The 18,211-nt window shown below is 45.5% G+C and overlaps 1 protein-coding gene across 1 annotated transcript in view; it reads right to left on the reverse strand.

Moving 5' to 3' along the window:
• Window positions 1-699: 699 nt before the first annotated feature.
• AGPAT2 (1-acylglycerol-3-phosphate O-acyltransferase 2) overlaps window positions 700-18,211 on the reverse strand; it is a 43,666-nt gene continuing 26,154 nt past the window's right edge. The window contains exons 4-6 of the mRNA XM_032232821.1: window positions 6,395-6,490; window positions 4,466-4,538; window positions 700-2,610 (exon numbers count right to left, since the gene is read on the reverse strand). Of these exons, the coding sequence (XP_032088712.1) occupies window positions 2,444-2,610; window positions 4,466-4,538; window positions 6,395-6,490 (336 nt within the window). The 3' untranslated portion in view covers window positions 700-2,443. The remainder of the gene's footprint in view (window positions 2,611-4,465; window positions 4,539-6,394; window positions 6,491-18,211) is intronic.

The following is an 18,211-nucleotide window of genomic DNA, read 5'->3' on the forward strand; positions in this document are numbered from 1 at the left end:
GGGCAGCAAGAAGACTATCCCAGAATGGAGGAGAGCAATCCTAGAGATTTGGTTTTTATCCTGTCCATGGAAGGATGGCTGATCACCAAGCCCAAGGAATTCTCTAGAGTCTGGGAGTGATCTTTTTCAACTCCGATGACGTCAAGATGGGTGGACTTCAACTCCTAGAATTCCCCTGACTGGGGAATTCTGGGAGTTGAAGTCCACCCATCTTGAAGTTGGGCAAGATGTGCCCAGTCTCAACCGTTTTTGTGGGGACTGTAGAAGAATGATTCATGGGGACAGGGCCACAGCGGATTGGATGAAAGCAAGAGAATGCAACTTGCTTTTGCATGGTGGGGCTGCCAAGAACCTTAAAGATCACCTAAGCCTTTGATGGGGAACTAAAGGCACGCGTGCTGGAAGTGGCACACACAGCCATCTCTCCGGGCATGGGAGCTGTCACCCGTTGCTCTTCCAGGTTCCAGCATGCCAGCCAGCTGGTCTTCACGTTCGTGGGAATGCCGGAAACTGGAAGAGCAGCCACCCAGTGCTCATGCCCATGCCAGGAAGACGATCTTCCGTTTTCTGTCACATGCACGAGCACCAACCACCTGGCCTTCTGGTTTCTGTTGTGCATGGATGCATGAAGACCAGCTGGGCGATGCGCTTGTGCATGCTGGAAACCGGAAGATCATCTTCTTGGCTACTCTTCTGGTTTCTGGCACATACATGCGAGCGCACACACTCCCTCATTTCGGCACGCAATGCCGAAAAGGTTCGCCGACACTGACCTAAGCCCACCCAACTTGGGTTCAGGGTCCCAACCGGTTCAGAAATGGACACCCTTGAGCAAAACAAAACAAAACAAAACAAAAAAAACCCTCCGGGTCTCTCCGTGAGACTGGAGGGCCTCACTCAAACTTTGCAAGATGGTGGAAGCTGCCTTTCTACAGACTAAACCTTTCCTCAACTTGCAGGCTGAAGGAAGTGTAAGGCTGATTGTCAACCAACAGGCAGTGGCTTCATCGGCTGGTTCGGGTGAAAATGGCTGGATCAAGGCTTGTGGGGAGCAACCACAGTTTAGCAGGGCAGCAGCCAAACGTGCAGGGAATGTCGGACAAGTGACAAGTTCTCCCTCCCAGTTCCGAGTGAACGCAACGTCTATTCTCTTTTTAAGAGTTTACTTCTGAGAATTTCTGCCCCAACACAACTCAAAAGTTGGACTCACAACTCTGCTGAAGGTTGACAGAATTAGTGAAAGGGCTGCTAGCAGCATTGTGCCCTCCGTTTATCACAAAAAATCAAAATAAAATGGGCATGCTTTGCTGAGGTGACAGGCAAATCCAAACACTACGGCAGGGAAGTTTAATCAAATTTCTTCACACGTTTGTCTTGTTTTGAAATCCTCTCCAACAAAAGGATTCCCCCCCCCCATCAGCTCTTCCCTTCGCCATCATGAGATCTCAGAATTTTCAAGTTCGTATGTCTGCATTGCACTCTGACACACAAACCGTGTGAGGCAACTTTTGGTGACTAAAAGCCTTGAGATAAATTTCTTCTTGCAACAGAGCTCTAGTTATCTTGAAAGAAAAGAACGGGGAGAACTTTGTCTCAAATAAATAAGAAAGCTTCCTTTTTCTTAGGCAACATTTAACGTTGGAAGGACTTTATGATGTCTGGACTTCAATTCCCAGAATTCTTCAGCCAGCGTTCCTTAGCGGGCTGGATAATTCTTGGAGTTGAGGTCCTCACATCTTAAAAGTTGGTGAGACTGAGAAGGATCAATAGGAGTCCTGGAGGATGGAATTTGCTTGGTTGCCATAGCAGCAAACTTTACTGTGGTCCCTCCACATTCTCCCCAGTTTACCTGTGGGAGTTTACTAGCGTACCTTATCTCCAACAGTAATAGATGCAGCCTATCAGAACAGCAACCACCCAGCATCTCCTCTTCTGGACAAGGGTCATTACTGGTTCCCCCTCTCAACTCAAAACTGCGTCAAATAATGGGGCCTGATGCCCCCCATCTTCCTTCGGAAAAAATGCCAAGTGGATCAGGGTCTGGGCCTGTCGACCCAAATTACCCCCTGTGCCCAATGAAGAGAAGAAGCGCCTTCACACCATCACCCTGGGGGGCAAAGAGGAAGCCATGGACCCAGTCCCTGAGGTCACCAGGAGAGAGAAAAGGCACTTGGGGTTTAAACTGCTGGTTGTGGACACCAAGAAGGGCAGGAATCTTTGGTAATGGCAGTTTGTGGAGAAGGAGGTGAGGAGGGAAAGGCCAGACGAGATTTCTCAACCTTTGAGCACATCCACCGGTTGAATTTCCTCCTCCCCCTCACTCAAATGCTTTGGAACAACTTACACAAAGTTTTCATCAAGCAAGGGGAGCCATCACCACTCTTGGGGGCAATTGAAGGACCTGTCCCACAGGTGAGCCCTCCAGTCATTTTGGCAAGAGACCCTACTGCCCAAGGATGGAGGCCTCTCCGTTGGCTTCTCTGCTCTTTCCCGATAACGTGAAGAAGGTTTCCCTCATGGTGGTGTAGCATTGCTTGGAGAGATCATCAACATCCTCATTTGTCAGGCCCTTCGTTGAGATGGGCGGGAAGATTTCCACCTTGATTTTGCCTGGAGACAGAAAAGACAGTGACAAATTCCTCTCTATGGACCCTTACTGCCCCCACCCGACATATTTAGAGCAGGAAGCTCTGTTGGTTGGCCAAGCCAACTCTCCCAAGCATTTGGGAAGTGGGAACCACATGGAAACTCCTCCACTCACCCAATACATGGCCCAACTCGCAAACCCATTGTCCTGACCGGATGCTTCCCCCGATTAATTTACCCCACTGTCCCTCTGGGTTCTCACAACGGAATGCGACAACTTGCCATGGCAACTAGCTATGGAACAACTTACTATAGCCAACTTGCTGCAGGACAATTCAACAATTCAATTTAATTAGTTAAAATAATTAAAACATTGTTTTAATTGTTGTCATTCACTTTTCATGTTGTCTCTCCTTTAATGCAGGGGTGTCAAACTCAATTTCATTGAGGGCTTCATCAAGTCTGTGGTTTACCTCAGGGGGGATGGGTGTGCATGGCTGACTGAGTGGGCGTAGCTGACTGGGTGGGTGTGGTCAACTGGGTGGGCATGGCCAGCTTGACACCCCAAATTGCTGGCATGTTTCCTTTTTCCATTGGGTAGACCGGGCCGAAACTACATTGGTGTGATCTTTTCTCTTTGCATTGGGTGGGCAGGACGGCCTCAGGCTGGATCTGGCCTGTAGGCCTTGAGTCTGATCCCCCCCCTGCTTTAATGGTTCTATTCCTGTTTCTTTGATATTAGGGTAACTCTTGTCCAGCGATGAGTTGTATATGGCGAGTTGGCCGCAGAGAGATGGCCGTGGTGACTTAAGGTCGTGGATTGACTTAAGGTCAATCTTGTAAGGCCTCTTATACAGTATTGATGAGCTGCTTGGCTGGAAGGTGTTACAGAGCCCAACTATATTGCTTTGACTGGGGGGACCTTCCAGTTGTGGCCCACTAGTGGCCAGAAGAGCTGGCAGCAGAGTCTGACATTAAGGAGGTTGGGGAGGGGCCAGGGCCAGTCCTGGAGGCTGAGGAAGGCTCTGGGGAGGACTCTGCATCAGACACAGAGACGGGGCCGAGGCCATCTGACAGTGATCAGGTGCTTATGAAGCTAAATAGCAGTGAGGCAGAGGAACAGGTGGAGCCTCTTCCCAGTGTGCGCATGCGCAGAGCTGCCAGAAGAAAAGAACAACTCAGAAATCAGGGTCGACTTGGGAATAAAGCCACAGGTGGATGGTGAATGACCCCTCCCATAGGAAATAAAAGAGGAGTGAAAGGGGAGTGGGCTTTTGCAGAAAGCAATTCATTCAGTTGTTCGTTAGATGTTTCAGGTGTGAAGATCTGTCCGTGAATTTCAGAGACTCTGTGCCCAGTCTTTCCTTGCACTGTACTACATTTGGATAATATTTAACATGGCAGCTTTCCAAGGCAGATAAGGTCTGTGATCATAAATACTCCTTTGAAAGACTGTTTGCCAGGCCTTTGCTGAATGTGAAAGAGAGGAATTCACATTCATTTAAGGGGTTTTGTAGGGACCAGGACTCTGCTTCATGCTTTTCGGGGAAGCCTCGGTCAGAACACTTCCAGAGAAATAAACTTTGGGAGGGTGGCGAATTAGTCAAAAGGCGATGAAACCAGAACCATGGGAAACAGCCCCTCTCCCGGTCTCTCAAGCGTTTTTTCTGCTGGTCCAGAAATCCGATTTGTTTCTTGAAAAGCTCTATCAAGCAAGCGGGGAGGAAGAGATGCTGCTCTGAACCCAGGCACATCTGCAGGCAGAGAATTGGCTCACCAAGCCAGCAACCTGGATTCCTTTTAGCCATGCCAGAGAATTTGGATCTCCAAGGACAGTTAAGGGAAGCAGAACAACACTGCAAGCTGTGCATTATCCTACCTGATGTAAACATCTTCTTTTCTGGGTTGTAAAACGAAGAAAAGGAGGAATAGACCACAGGAATTATTGGAACCTTCAAAGGGAAGATAATAATAATAATAATAATAATAATAATAATAATAATAATAATAATAATAAGAAGAAGAAGAAGAAGAAGAAGAAGAAGAAGAAGAAGAAGAAGAAGTAGTAGTAGTTAGCAAAAATCTGGAATGTCTATGGAGATTCTCAGTCATTCAGGTCATGGTTGTCCCAACCATGGACTTCCTGGTTTTACTTTGAAGGCATTTTGCCTTTCATCCAAAAAGCTTCTTCAGCTCTGGCTGGATGGTCAGGTTCTTCCATTCCCCACCCTTCAATCAGAGCTGAAGAAGCTCCTTGGATGAGAAGGGAAACATCTTCAAAGGAAAAACCAGAAAGTCCAGTTGCCTCTTGAAGAAAGCACCTTTGGGTCAAAAATCTGGAAGTTCTTAAATATACAATGATCCCTGTTTTGTTACGTTTTTGACTCCCAAGGGTGATTTATACTTCTTCTTTTTTTTACATGACATAATAGCAAAGAAAACAATGAAAACCTCCTTCTATCAGGACTTTTCTTATGATGGTGTTTTATTAAAAAGGAGAAATTTTGCACAGAAGAGGAACTTGGGGAGCTGTGGAAGGAAGTCAACCAAAAGAGAACTTGACTGGAGTCAGGTGTTCAGAAAAAGTTGCACAAGAACGGGCAAGGGGTCACCATTGCATAACATGATGTTGAGTTCAACATTAAAAAGAAAAGGAAGGAGCTGATCATAACGTTGTTGAGATGCAGTTGAACTAACTCTTCATTCAACGTATTTTTTTGCAGTGCCCTAAAGTTATATTCAGGGAGGAAATGGTTTAATGTATATTAATTTAATTCTGAGACCTTTGACGTTACCATAAAAGTAGTGTTCCTACTCATGATTTGGGCTTCTTGTCTCGGGCTGTTCCTGGGGGTCCCTACGATAGCAAGCAGCAGCCTTCCTCAGCCTTCCAAGACCTGCTCCATAATCCCCAACAGGTGAGACTTATGGGAGTTGGAGTCTAACTCCTCTAAGATGCCTTTCTTTTCCTTGGCCAGAGGTGGGACATTTTCTCAGTGTCTACAAAAAAAAGCTTGGAGCCAAGGTACCCAGGACCAGCCTTTGATTAGATTAACAGAGTTGGAAGGGACCTTGGAGGTCATCTAATCCAACCCCCCACCCAAGTGGGAAACCCTACATCATTTCTGACAGATGGCAGTCCAGTCTCTTCTTGAAAGCTTCCAGGGATGAAGCTCCCACAACCTCTGAAGGCAACTTTTGTTAAATGGCTTGATTGTTCTCACTGTCAGAAAATTTCTCCTTATTTCCGTTCTTGTTCAGTTTCCATCCATTCTTCCTTGTCTGGCCTTGGGGTGCTTTGGAAAATAACTTGACCTCCTCCTCTCTGTGGCAGCCCCTCAAATATTGGAAGACTGCTATCCTGTCTCCCCTGGTCCTTCTCTTCCCTAGACTAGCCATGTCCAGTTCTTGCAACCCTTCATCCTATGTTTGAGCCTCCAGTCCCCTCATCATCCATTGTTGGAAAGTCTCAAAAGCTGATCCCATGACCTTGGGACACAGCAATGTATGAGTATGAGTCATAAGTATGAGTCAGTTGCCAAGTGTCCGAATTTTGATCACGTGACCCTGGGGAGGCCGCAAAGGTCACAGCTATGAAAAATGGCCCTGTCCCTTTTTTCAGTTGTAAGTTTGAACGGTCACTAAACAAACTGTTTGTAAGTCGAGGACTGCCTGCACTATGTAATGTTTGTCAACTTGAGTTATTTATAAAAAAATTAAAAAGGCAGGCTATAAATAATCATAGGTATAAATAATCCCATTTCAATCCATGGGAGGCAAGTCACTCCTGCCAAGCACCGTCCCTCACCTGGGTCTGGACTGCGAGATGAAAAGCTCCCTTCTTGAAGGGCAGAAGATCTCCGTTCATGTTCCTTGTTCCCTCTGGGTAGATCCAGATCTTGAGCTGCAAACAAAAGGAAAGACAGACTGTAGCACCTGGTGTGTTGTGTGTATGTTTGTGACAGGTTCCCCTGGCTGTGAGGTCCCTCAGCCCTTTGTGTTCTGACCGAGGCTTCCCCAGCAGCACGAAGCCGAGTCCTCGTCCCGATAAACCCCTTTTATTTAATTGGCAGTGAATTCCTCTCCAGCAAAGTCTTTCCTCTCCCACAGTCTTTCAAGAGAGTTCACAATTACCAACCTTGATCAGGCTTGGAGAGGGGCCAGTCTGGTATCTTTCAGACGCCACAATACTTGGCACGAATGCAGGAATGAACTAATTGTCTACTGCAAACTCCATTCCCCTTTCGCTCCTCTTTTATTCCCTACGGGAGGGGCCACTCACAGTCCACCTTACTCCCAAGTTGACCCCTGTTCTTTAGCTGCTCCTTTCGTCTGGCAACTCTGCATATGCGCACACTGGGAACAGGCTCCAGCTGTTCTTCTGCCTCACTGATGTCTGACTCCGAAGGCAGCTGATAACTGTCAGACAGCCCATGGCCCCCTTTCTGCCTCCGACACAGAGCCCTCCTCAGAGCCTTCCCCAGACTCCAGGACTGGCCCATCTTCCTCCCCAACCTCCTCACTGTCCGACTCTGCTGCCAGCACCACTGGCCACTGGTGAGCCAAAAACAGCCCTTAAAATCTGAGCAGCTACCCATCCCTCGGTCAAGATTTTGAAAGTACCCCAAATCAAAATGACCTCTTTCTCTTCCTCCCTTCCGAGATTTTTGCTGCACAAAAACTGCAGAAAACTAGAAACTCAGTTGCACTGTTTGCAAATCTAACCGTAAATCAAGGAGCTACCTAGAATGCTCCTACCAACACAGACAGGGCAGGTTGCTAGTACATAAATGGGGAGCAAAACGCTATACTCGCTAGCACTGATGGTGTTAAATAGTTGGGTGATGAAACGTCTGCAAGAAAGCCACCAAGTTCAGAGAGCACCAAGGACCTCACAGATCAGCCCCAAGCTGCAAATATTCTTTTCTATCGGTAGCACAAATTTCAGGCTTTTGACGCCCAAAGTAATTGAGAAGTGTTACCTAGAGATGCCATCTACCTCAATGTTCACACAGAATAAAATGTAGGCAATAGAGGCATATCTTTCAAAGGATAGTTTGGATGCTACAACATTCAAATATAGTCCCAAAGGTGCTTTTTCAGGACGCAACTGGACTTCCTTGTTTTCTTCTGAGCTGAAGAAGCTTCTTGGATGAGAAGCAAAATGTCTTCAAAGAAAAAAGCAAGAAAAGTCCATTTGCTTCCTGAAAAAAAGCACCTTTGGGACAACCACAAACTGGATGATGGAGAATCTATACAGACTTTTAGCTATACAATTTGGGACGCACAGCCTTTGAATGGTGTGGGAGGAGGAATGGATTTCCAGGGGGGAAATTGCAGACCACAGGAACCATTTGCACCACTCAGGTGACCCTCCTGAGGACACAGAGAAACCTCCAAGTGGCCTCAACGACCCTCTAAAAGGATGCAAAGGACCAGTTTTCTGCAAGGAATATAAATCCTTCCATTCCCCACCATCCAGTCAGAGCTGAAGAAGCTTCTTGGATGAGAAGCGAAACCTCTTCAAAGAAAAAAACAAGAAAGTTGCCTCCTGAAAAAACACCTTTGGGACAACCACAACTGGATGACTGAGAATCTCCATAGACCTTCGAATAAAGTGTTTGAAAAGCACATTTCTTGCTTATGGACAGTTGTGCCTTTTAAAAACTAAACCCGTTCCCCATGAAAGCTTTAAAAGGAAACACTTAAAAACAATTTTGCAGAGTTTTTATTGCTTTTCAGCTCAAGTGTCAACTCGAAAAGCATCCCTGGCCTGCATCTCTTAATTAGGGCATCAGTCGGAACCCTGACACCAAGTGGGAATCATAGAAGGGACCTTGGAGGTCTTCTAGCCCAACCCTAGCCTGGCTCAGAGCAGAAGACCTTATGCCATCCCAGTCAAATGTTTTTTTTTTTAAACCTCCAGCAATATCTTGTTGACTTGATTTGGAAGTGAATTCAAATACCTTTTGAGGCTGTTTAAACTTTAGAAAAGCTCTAGTAAGACTACACCTAGAATACTGCACCCAGTTTTGGTCACCATGCTATAAAAAAGAGGTTGAAACTCTAGAAAAAGTGCATAGAAGAGCAACCAGGATGATGAGGGGACTGGAGGCTAAAACATACGATGGACGGTTGCAGGAACTGGGCGTGGCTAGTCTAGTGAAGAGAAGGACCAGGGGAGATAGGAGAGCATCTTCCAATATTTGAAGGGCTGCCCCAGAGAGGAGGATGGGGGTCAAGCTATTCTCCAAAGCACCTGAAGTCCAGACAAGGAACAATGGATGGAAACTGACCAAGGAGAGATTCAACCTGGAAATAAGGAAAAAAATTCTGACAGGGACAACAAGCAACTAATGGAACAGAGGTTGTGGGAGCTTCATCACTTGACACTTTCAAGAAGAGATTGACTGTCATTTGTCAGAAATGGTGTAGGGTCTCCTGCTTGAGCGGGTGGTTGGACTAGATGACCTACAAGGTTCCTTCTAACTCTGTTAATCTGTTAGAAATGGAATTAATCTTGCCACCTCCAGGACATTGTTTGAACAAGAAAATGTCAAATTTTGTTCTCATAATATCTACGGCTGGTGGCAATCTCTAATTGATCCTGGATTACCTTGAACAAAAAAAAACTGAGCAAGATGATATTTGATTAGCATACTGGCTGGGGAATTCTGAGAGTTGTCCTGTTTGAGAAACACAGCTCTGAAGCAATTTGTTCTCTTTAGCTGGTTAGTGAGAAAATGAAGTCTGCGTGCATCTTATCAACTGCCTGAAGGGGGTGCTGTTGTCCTGGCATGCTTTCAAAGGGGGCAGCAGGTGTGAGGAAGAGATCAGATTTGAACCAAACTTACTTAGAATAAATAGAATGAGCTGGAAGGGACCTTGGGGGTCTTCTAGACCAGCAGTCACCAAATGGTGGTCCGTGAGAAAATTTTGGTGGTCCGCAGAAAAATTATTTGCATTTTTTATATTGCACTCAATCAGGGGTCCTCAAAACTATGGCCCCTGGGCCGGATATATGCAATGAATGTTTGTGTTGCTGCAGAGAGTCTCCCCCTTTGACGTCTTTTTGTGCAGGTCGGAGGGGGCAGAAATTCAGACTTGGGGTCTGCTTCAGCCTCCTGGTGGGAGGCTTTGGGTGAAGGCTGGAGGGAAGAGCCGCTGGTGGCAAAGAGCTGGTGGGCCTCGTTCCAGTGGGACTGCATCATGGTCTGGAACTGGCTGACAATCTCAGCCCGCTGAGTCTCCAGGTGCAATACCTGGCCTTGCACTCCCACAGATGTTCCCTCTACTTGGAAAGCCTATGCTCCTAGTCCTCAGTGAGGTGCTTCTGCTAAGCCTCCTTCTCAGCCAGAGCCAATTTGAACTGAGCTGTTTTGCCAACTCTTTCTCCTGGTGGCTACTTTGCCCCAGCAATTGCTTCCTGTAGGGGCCCTAAGGAGCCCGGATGCGCAGGCGAGGAGGGGCTGGGAGGGGAGGAGTGAGTAGTGGCCGGCAAGGCTCCCCTTGACATGAATGACATTGAGTTGGCCACGCCCACCCAGACACATGACCACCTAGCTACACCCACCTAGCCAGTCATAAGGCAGATATTAGTGGTGTGTGGGATTTAAAATTATGAATTTAGTGGTCCCTGAGATCCGAAAGGTTGGGGACCCCTGTTCTAATCCATCCCCTTATTTTAGATAAGTGATTGTCTAGACTCTTTTTAAAAACCTCCAGTGATGGAGCACCCACAATTTCTGAAGGCAAGTTGTGACATATAATGAATGATTATGTCAAGGACTACCTGTACGATACAATGAACAATTGAGGGACCTGGCTATGTCTAAACTAACAAAGAGCAGGATTAGGGGAGACACGATAGCAGTCTTCCAATATCTGAGGGGCTGCCCCAAAGAAGAGAGAGTCAAGCTATTCTCCAAAGCACCTAAGGATAGAACAAGAAGCAATGGGTGGAAACTAATCAAGGAGAGAAGCACCTAGAAAACTAAAGAGTTGTAAGTGCTTCATTCCTGGAGTCCCTAGGGTGGTTTTTCAAGAGGCAACTGGACTTTCTGGTTTTTCTTTGAAGACGTTCCACTTCTCATCCAAGAAGCTTCTTCAGCTTGGATGAGAAGCGAAACATCTTCAAAAAACAAACAAACCAGAAAGTCCAGTGAAAATTTACCGTGGGCAACCATGACCTGGATGACTGAGAATCTCCATATTCATTCCTGGAGGTTTTCAAGAAAAAAAGATTGGACCACCAGTGGTCCAGGAGGGAATAAGGACTCCTGCCTTGGTCAAGGAGGTTGGACTAGAAGATCTCCAAGGTCCCTTCCAGCCTTACAATTCTATGCTCAATAGCTCCCCTTTATTCCATCAGCAAGATGGAATCAGAAAGTCTTCACGTGAGAACATTCAACCACTTATCAGAGAAAAAAAATAGGCAGGTAGTTCTTGAGTCTGTCCATCGGAGTCATAACTCAAGACAGTCATAAACTGGGTTGGTCATGTGACTGATTCAATTTTACAACCTCTTTTTGCAGCAGTTGTTAAGTGAACCCATGGTTCGCATTGGGACCAGTTTTGCAAAAAAAAAAAAAAAAAACAGAAAATAACTATTGGTTTTCAGCAAAACCATTGGAAAATGCCATCATGTGATCATTGTAGAGTGTGATAAATGTTGCCCAGTACACAAAATGTGGTCATGTGATGTGGGTGGGACCATCTGTCAAAACTTCTCAGTCTAGGTGCAAGTACCTGCTGTGCCCTGTCAACTGCCAGCCCCTCCAGCAGCCAAACCAGAGGAGGAGGAGGAGGTGTGAGAGTCAGGGTCAGCATCAGGGCAACCTGAGACCTCCGAGGGGGAAGAGGGAGTGAAGCTGGCAGAGAGAGAGAGACAGAGGCACAGCCTGGACCGTCCGTCAGCCCTCAGATGGAGAGTCAATAGCCCCCAGGTCTGGAGGTGGCTGATGAGGAACTGCTGGGTCCAGTGCCTGACACGCAGATGTATAGAAGGCAGAGGAGAGGAGAGCAGTGGAAATCTATGGGCCGATCCTTGGTTCAGAAGAGCCACCACTGCTAGCAAAGCCCCACCCTGGCTCTGGGGATCAAAGGCAGGCGGCGGAGATGAATAGGTGTGGCAGACAACTATTCATCTCCCTGTCGGATGGACTTGTTAGCCTGTGTTGAGAGAGGAACTTTTTGTGGGGGCTGCTGGCTCTCCTAGTAAAGGAACCATTGCTTCAAGTACAAAGGGTTTGTTGTGTTTGGGGAGCTGGGTCAGAACAGTACCCCTCGCCCCCAGGTCCATCGTAACTACAAATAGTTGCTAAGTGACCAATCCTAAATCAAGAACTAAGTAACCTAGCATACAGCTGTTTTAAAGGTTGCAACATCACTCAAAAATGCACTGGCTGAATTAGGCTGCTTGCATTTAGGACAGAAAAATAAGACCAATAAGAATATTATCTTAAGCTATTCCTATGGACTACAAAACTTTGGCAACTTAAAAGATGTGTGAACTTCAACTGCTACAGAGAAGGTGGTTTTAAACTGCTCCCAATTTCATTTAGCTATAGCCCAGGAAAATTTAACTCCAGATATTGTAGCTTTAGTATATTAAAGTATAAAGGTAAATGTAAAGGTTCCCCTTGCACATAATTGCTAGTTGTTCCTGACTCTAGGGGGCGGTGCTCATCTCTGTTTCAAAGCCAAAGAGCCAGCGCTGTCCGAAGGCCTCTCCATGGTCATGTGGCCGGCATGACTCAATGCCGAAGGCGCACGGAACGCTGTTCCCTTCCCACCAAAGGTGGTTCCTATTTTTCTACTTGCATTTTTTTATGTGCTTTCGAACTGCTAGCTTGGCAGAAGCTGGGACAAGTCACGGGAGCTCACTCTGTTACGTGGCGCTAGGGTTTTGAACTGCCGAACTGCTGACCTTTCTGATCGACAAGCTCAGAGTCTTAGCCACTGAGCCACCATGTTAAAGTGTAATGACTTGATAATTAATTATAGTTCCTTATGTCTTTTTATAGACACAGCTCTCATAGAACTAGCATAGAATTGACAAAGTCCCAGTGTAGAATACATTCTCCAAGATAACCTGACTCAGTTTTTATTGGAAAAGATTAACCTTGTACCCTTACTAGGTGGTTTAGTACAAGGAGTTGCATCTAGGTAGCTGGCACAAGTCCAAGCCACACAAACATAAATCTTTCTAAATCCTATGCAATAAAACCACATTTTACTTTGCTGCCACCACCTCAGTTCAATAGGGCGATTTGGGTCACATTTCTTGGAAAAGTTTTGTGTATGACATAACAAACAGCCTCTTTTATATATATATATATATAGTATATTAGCAATGTCATAAAATACTTTCAGCTCATCTTTGACTTCTGACCAAAACTGAGATCGAAACCTCTGCTTGCTAAGCAAACCGGTGTTTAAATGAGTCATGCCTAATTTTACAACCTGTTTGCACAGTCGTTAAGTGAATCACATGGTCATTAAGGGAATCCAGGTGCACCTATTGGCTTTGTTTGTCCAAAACCAGTTGCGAAGGTCACGAATGGCAATCATGTGACACCCCTCCCACCCACACAACCACCAGGAGATTGCAACTGCCATAATTGAATGCCAATTCCAAATCATTACCAAATTTTGATCCTATGATTTCGGTCACACTGACAGTCATTAATTCTGAGGATTAGTTGTAAATCATTTTTTTCAACTTTACATCGGTGGTTACACAGTTGTAACTCAAGGATTATCTGTACATGCTCTCCCTTGTAGCTTTGTAAGGGAAAGGAAAAAGTTCCCTGGCACATCTGTGCTAGTCGTTCCCGACTCTAGGGGGCGGTGCTCATCTCCGTTTTAAAGCCAAAGAGCCAGTGCTGTCCGAAGACATCTTCATAGTCATGTGGCCAGCATGTGTCAAAGCCAAAGGCGCACGGAGCGCTGTTCCCTTCCCACCAAAGGTGGTTCCCATTTTTCTGCTTGCATTTTTTACGTGCTTTCAAATTGCTAGGTTGGCAGAAGCTGGGACAAGTGACGGGAGCTCACTCCGTTACATGGCGCTTGGGATTCGAACCGCCGAACTGCCGACCTTTCTGATCAACAAGCTCAGCATCTTAGCCACTGAGCCACCTTTTTTGTTACAGTAAAATCATAAGAAGAAATTGCATTTTGGTGGTGGAAATTGCATTTCAATCCTGGAAGCATATGTAAGTCCTTGACTTACAAAAGTTCATTTAGTGACAATTCAAAATGATAACAGCATTGAAAAAAAGTGACTTATGGCCGTTTTTCACACTCACAACCACTGCAGCATCTCTATGGTCAGGTGATCAAAATTCACACGCTTGGCAACTGACTCATACTTATGACGGTTGCATTGTCCCGGGGTCATGTGATCCCCTTTTGCAACTTTCTGATCAGCAAAGTCAACAGGGGAGACAGATTCACTTAACAACCGTGTTACCAACTTGACAACTGCAGTGATTCACTTAACAACCGTGGCAAGAAAAGTCGTAAAACGGGACCTATGTTAACTTTCCCCATTTTAAGTCCCTGCTGTTCTCCTAGTCGCCCACATATACCATAGGTTCCAGCTAAGATAATGTTCTGTTTCTCTTTTGTCCCTCAGCCAACCCGTCATTCTGTCCATTTCTGCACATTCGTAGATCTTTTTAACTATAGCATCTTCCGACGGTATAGTGGTGGATTTCCAAAATTGTGCATAGGTTATTCTTGCGGCCACAATTATATGCAGGCTCAAATGCCATATTGAACTGCTTATGTTATCTGGTTTGATGCTTAGTAACAAGTTCTCAGGTCTCCATTCAATGTTTGCCCGGGTAACCTCTTTTAACCATTTTTTAATCCTTTTCCAATATTTCGTGGCCTCAGTACAGGACCACCAAATATGATAGAATGTGCCATCCTTTCTTCCACATTTCCAACACAATGGAGATAACCCAGGAAACATCTTGGCTAACCTCGTTGGGGGGAAGTGCCACCTATAAACCATCTTGTATATGTTTTCTTTGAATGCAGTAGATGTTGTAAGTTTAATGGTCTTACTCCATAGATCCCACCATTTGCCCATTTCAATTTCATAACCAAGGTTTCTCTCCCATACTATTAGAAGGCTTTTGTCCATCTCTTCATTAGTATCTTGCCCTGAATCTTGCAATGAGAAGATGTGGCTTAGAGACCTAATAATGAGGAAAGAAAGAAAAAACTGGGCTGTGAATGACTGTCACCGTGGGGGGGGGGGGAGGGGGGGTTGTATGTTTAAAACGGCATTTGTATCTGTATGTTTTACTTTATATTGTTATGTATGATTTGTTTTGCTTATGTCGTTGTATTTATGTCGTTGTATTTTTCTTCCTGTTTTTTAAAGGTAATAATGTTTAATAAAAATTATATTTAAAAAAAAAAAAAGTCGTAAAACGGGGCAAAACTCACTTAACAAACGTCTCACTTAGCAACACAAATGTTGGGCTCCGTTGTGGTCTTAAGTAGAAGACTACCTGTAGAAGGATATTTTGACTTTAAAAAAAAAAAGTCTACAGCTCAAGGGTAATATTGCGAGCTGGATCTTGGAGCCACAAAGAAAAGCTCAACAAAGTGAGGTTGAAAATGCCAGCACACATTTCTACACAAAGCCGTTGTTGCTACACGCAAATATACAGTAATGTTTTTGAGGGCAAAAAGTCATTCAAAGTGATACAAGCTCAGGATCTAAAAAGATCTTCACAGACTTAACAGGGAGAAAAGCAAAGTTTTACACCTGGGCAGGAAAAACCAAAGGGACGAATACAGATTAGGCGAAACCTGGCTCCAAAACAGGAACTGTGAGAGGGAACTTGGCGTCCTAGTGGACAATCACTTCAACATGAGCCAGCAGCCAAAAAAGCTAACACAATCTTGGGGTTGTATAAACAAGAGGCACAGAATCAAGATCACGTGAAGTGTTAGTGCCTCTTTGCAAAGCCTTAGTAAGGCCACACTTGGAATACTGCAACCAATTTTGGTCCCCATACTACAAAAAAGGATGTTGAGAGTTTGGAAAAAGTGCAGCGAAGGGAAACTGAGATGATTAAAGGCCTGGAGACTAAAAAGTGTGAAGAATGGCTGCAGGATTTGGGTGTGGCCAGTCTAAAGAAAAGAAGGACCAGGGGGGATATGATAGCAGTATTCCAATATTTGAGAGGTTGCCACAAAGAGAAGGTCAACTTATTCTTCAAATCACCAGAGAAGCAGGACAAGAAACAATGGATGGAAACTAATCAAAGAGTGAAGCAACCTGGAATTAAGGGGAAACTTCCTAACAGTGAGGACAATGGACCAGTGGAAGAGCTCACCTTCAGAGGTTGTGGGTGCTCCAACACTGGAGATTTTTAAGAAGAGAGTGTGTGAAATGATGTCCTGCTATCGGCAGGGTGTTGGGCTGGAAGACCTCCACATTCCAATGCTATTATTCGGTGTTTTATGTTCTAACTTCCACTTTGGTCTCTCAAATCATTGAGAGCAGGAAGAAAAAATCTGAAGCTCTTCTGGGAAACCAGAAATTTAAAGTGCTCTAAAATCAACTGGTCCAATTCTACCTGGCCAGCAAAATTAATGGCACCTTTTGTACCTGCTGGGCTCTTCTTGTTCAAGGAGCCAAATGGGTTTGAGCTGATTAGGAAATAAAATAGCTGAAGCTCTCTTGAGGAGTTTGGAAAAGTGGCCTTCAAATACTAGCTTTTTCTTTGAAGTTGTTTGGACTGGATTGGTTCCAAATATCTTAGGGAGCTCAGGTCAGGGAGAGTAGGTATCCTGGCACTCATCAGATCAGACCAGAGGCCGGGAAAGACATATGGAAGCTGCTAACCAGCCAGGGAGCACCCTACTCCAAGTTGGCCTTCCATCAATTGGTCAGTTGCCTGATTCCCTTCACTGTTAAGTTTAGCTGGAAACAACTCCTGGTATCGTTGTTGTTAGTCACAAAGTTCTGTCTGAGCCATCACAACCCCATGGACAACGTTCCTCCAGGCCTTCCTGTCCTCTACCATCCACTGGAGTCCATTGAAGCTCATGCTGGCTGCTTCAGTGACTCCATCCAGCCACCTCCTTCTCTGCCGTCCCCTTCTTCTTTTGCCCTCCATCGTTCCCAGCATGAGGCTCTTCTCTAGGGAGTCCTTCTTCCTTCTCCTTAGGTGGCCAAAGCCTTTGAGTTTCCTCTTCAGGATCTGGCCTTCTAAAGAGCAGCCAGGGTTGATCTCCTCTGGGACTGACCATGGATGGCCTTGCAGTCCAAGGGACTTGCAGGAGTCTTCTCCAGCAAGAGAATTCAAAGGCCTCCATTCTTTGGCGCTCAGCCTTCCTTATGGTCCAACCTTCACAGCCATCCATTGCAACTGGGAAAACCACAGCCTTGACTAGACGCACTTTTGTTGGCAGGGTGATGTCTCTGCTTTTTAGGATGCTGTCTAGATTTCCCATCGCTTTCCTCCCCAGGAACAAGCTTCTTTTAATTTCTTGGCTGCAGTCCCCATCTGTGGTGATCTTGTAGCCCAGGAAAATAAAATCGGTCTCTACCTCCATTTCTTCCCCATCTATTTGCCAGGAATTAAGAGGACCGGATGCCATGATATTAGTTTTCTTAACATTGAGTTTCAAGCCAACTTTTGCACTGTCCTCCTTCACCCGCACCAAGAAGCTCTTTAGTTCCTCTTCAATTTCTGCCATTGGAGTGGTATCATATACATATCTGAGGTTGTTGATATTTCTTCCGGCAATCTTAATTCCTACTTGTGATTCATCCAGCCCGGCCTTTCTCATGATCTGGTAGAGGGGCCAAAAACATCTTAGCAAGAAAAGCATCAGGCGTTTCTCTTCCGTGTGGGTGTGGCTAGACAGTTGTTTTCATCAGCAGGGAAAAAAGCCTGTGAGTGCAAGGAAACTGCATACGTGAATGCAGATTGATTGGTGGGCCATGAAAGTGTGACCTTCTGATCTTGGGGATCTCAAATGCTGTTTCAGCATCCAAAGATATGAAGCTGATTAAAATAGGTAAGATAGGAAACCCCAACAGTGCCATAAAAGGTCCACTTGTTTTACAAACAAGTGCAAATAAGTAAACAGTTAAAAATGCACACTTGCAAAGAACAAAGCTCTGTTATTATGGCGTTTGGTTACTTCTGGGGCTTAAAATGCACATGGATCTTGCCAAAGGATCTTGCCAGGTGTCCATTTTTTTAGCTTAACGTTTGGGCAGAGAGGGGCAATGCAGCCACCCTTTTAGAGGGCAACAATTCACTCAACCAGGCGTGTCTAGACAAGGTGCCACGTGTGGCTGCTTCAGCTCAGATATGTTTACTTCTCCTGCTTAGAATCTGCAGCCTTATTGGGACAAAGCAGGGATTCCTGAGGTTCTTTGTGAAAACCCCAGCAAGAGATCCTTTTGAGATGCCTTCACAATGCTAAGTCGGAATAACAGAATGACAGAGTTGGAAGATACCCTGTAGGTCATCTAGTCCAACCCCCCTACTGCCCAAGCAGGAGACCCTACCCCATTTCTGACAGAGGGCAGTCCAGTCTCTTCTTGAAAGCTTCCAGGGATGAAGCTCCCACAACTTCTGTT

The sequence above is a fragment of the Thamnophis elegans genome, chromosome 16 (assembly GCF_009769535.1).
Source record: "Thamnophis elegans isolate rThaEle1 chromosome 16, rThaEle1.pri, whole genome shotgun sequence".
NCBI classification, from domain to species: Eukaryota; Metazoa; Chordata; class Lepidosauria; order Squamata; family Colubridae; genus Thamnophis; species Thamnophis elegans.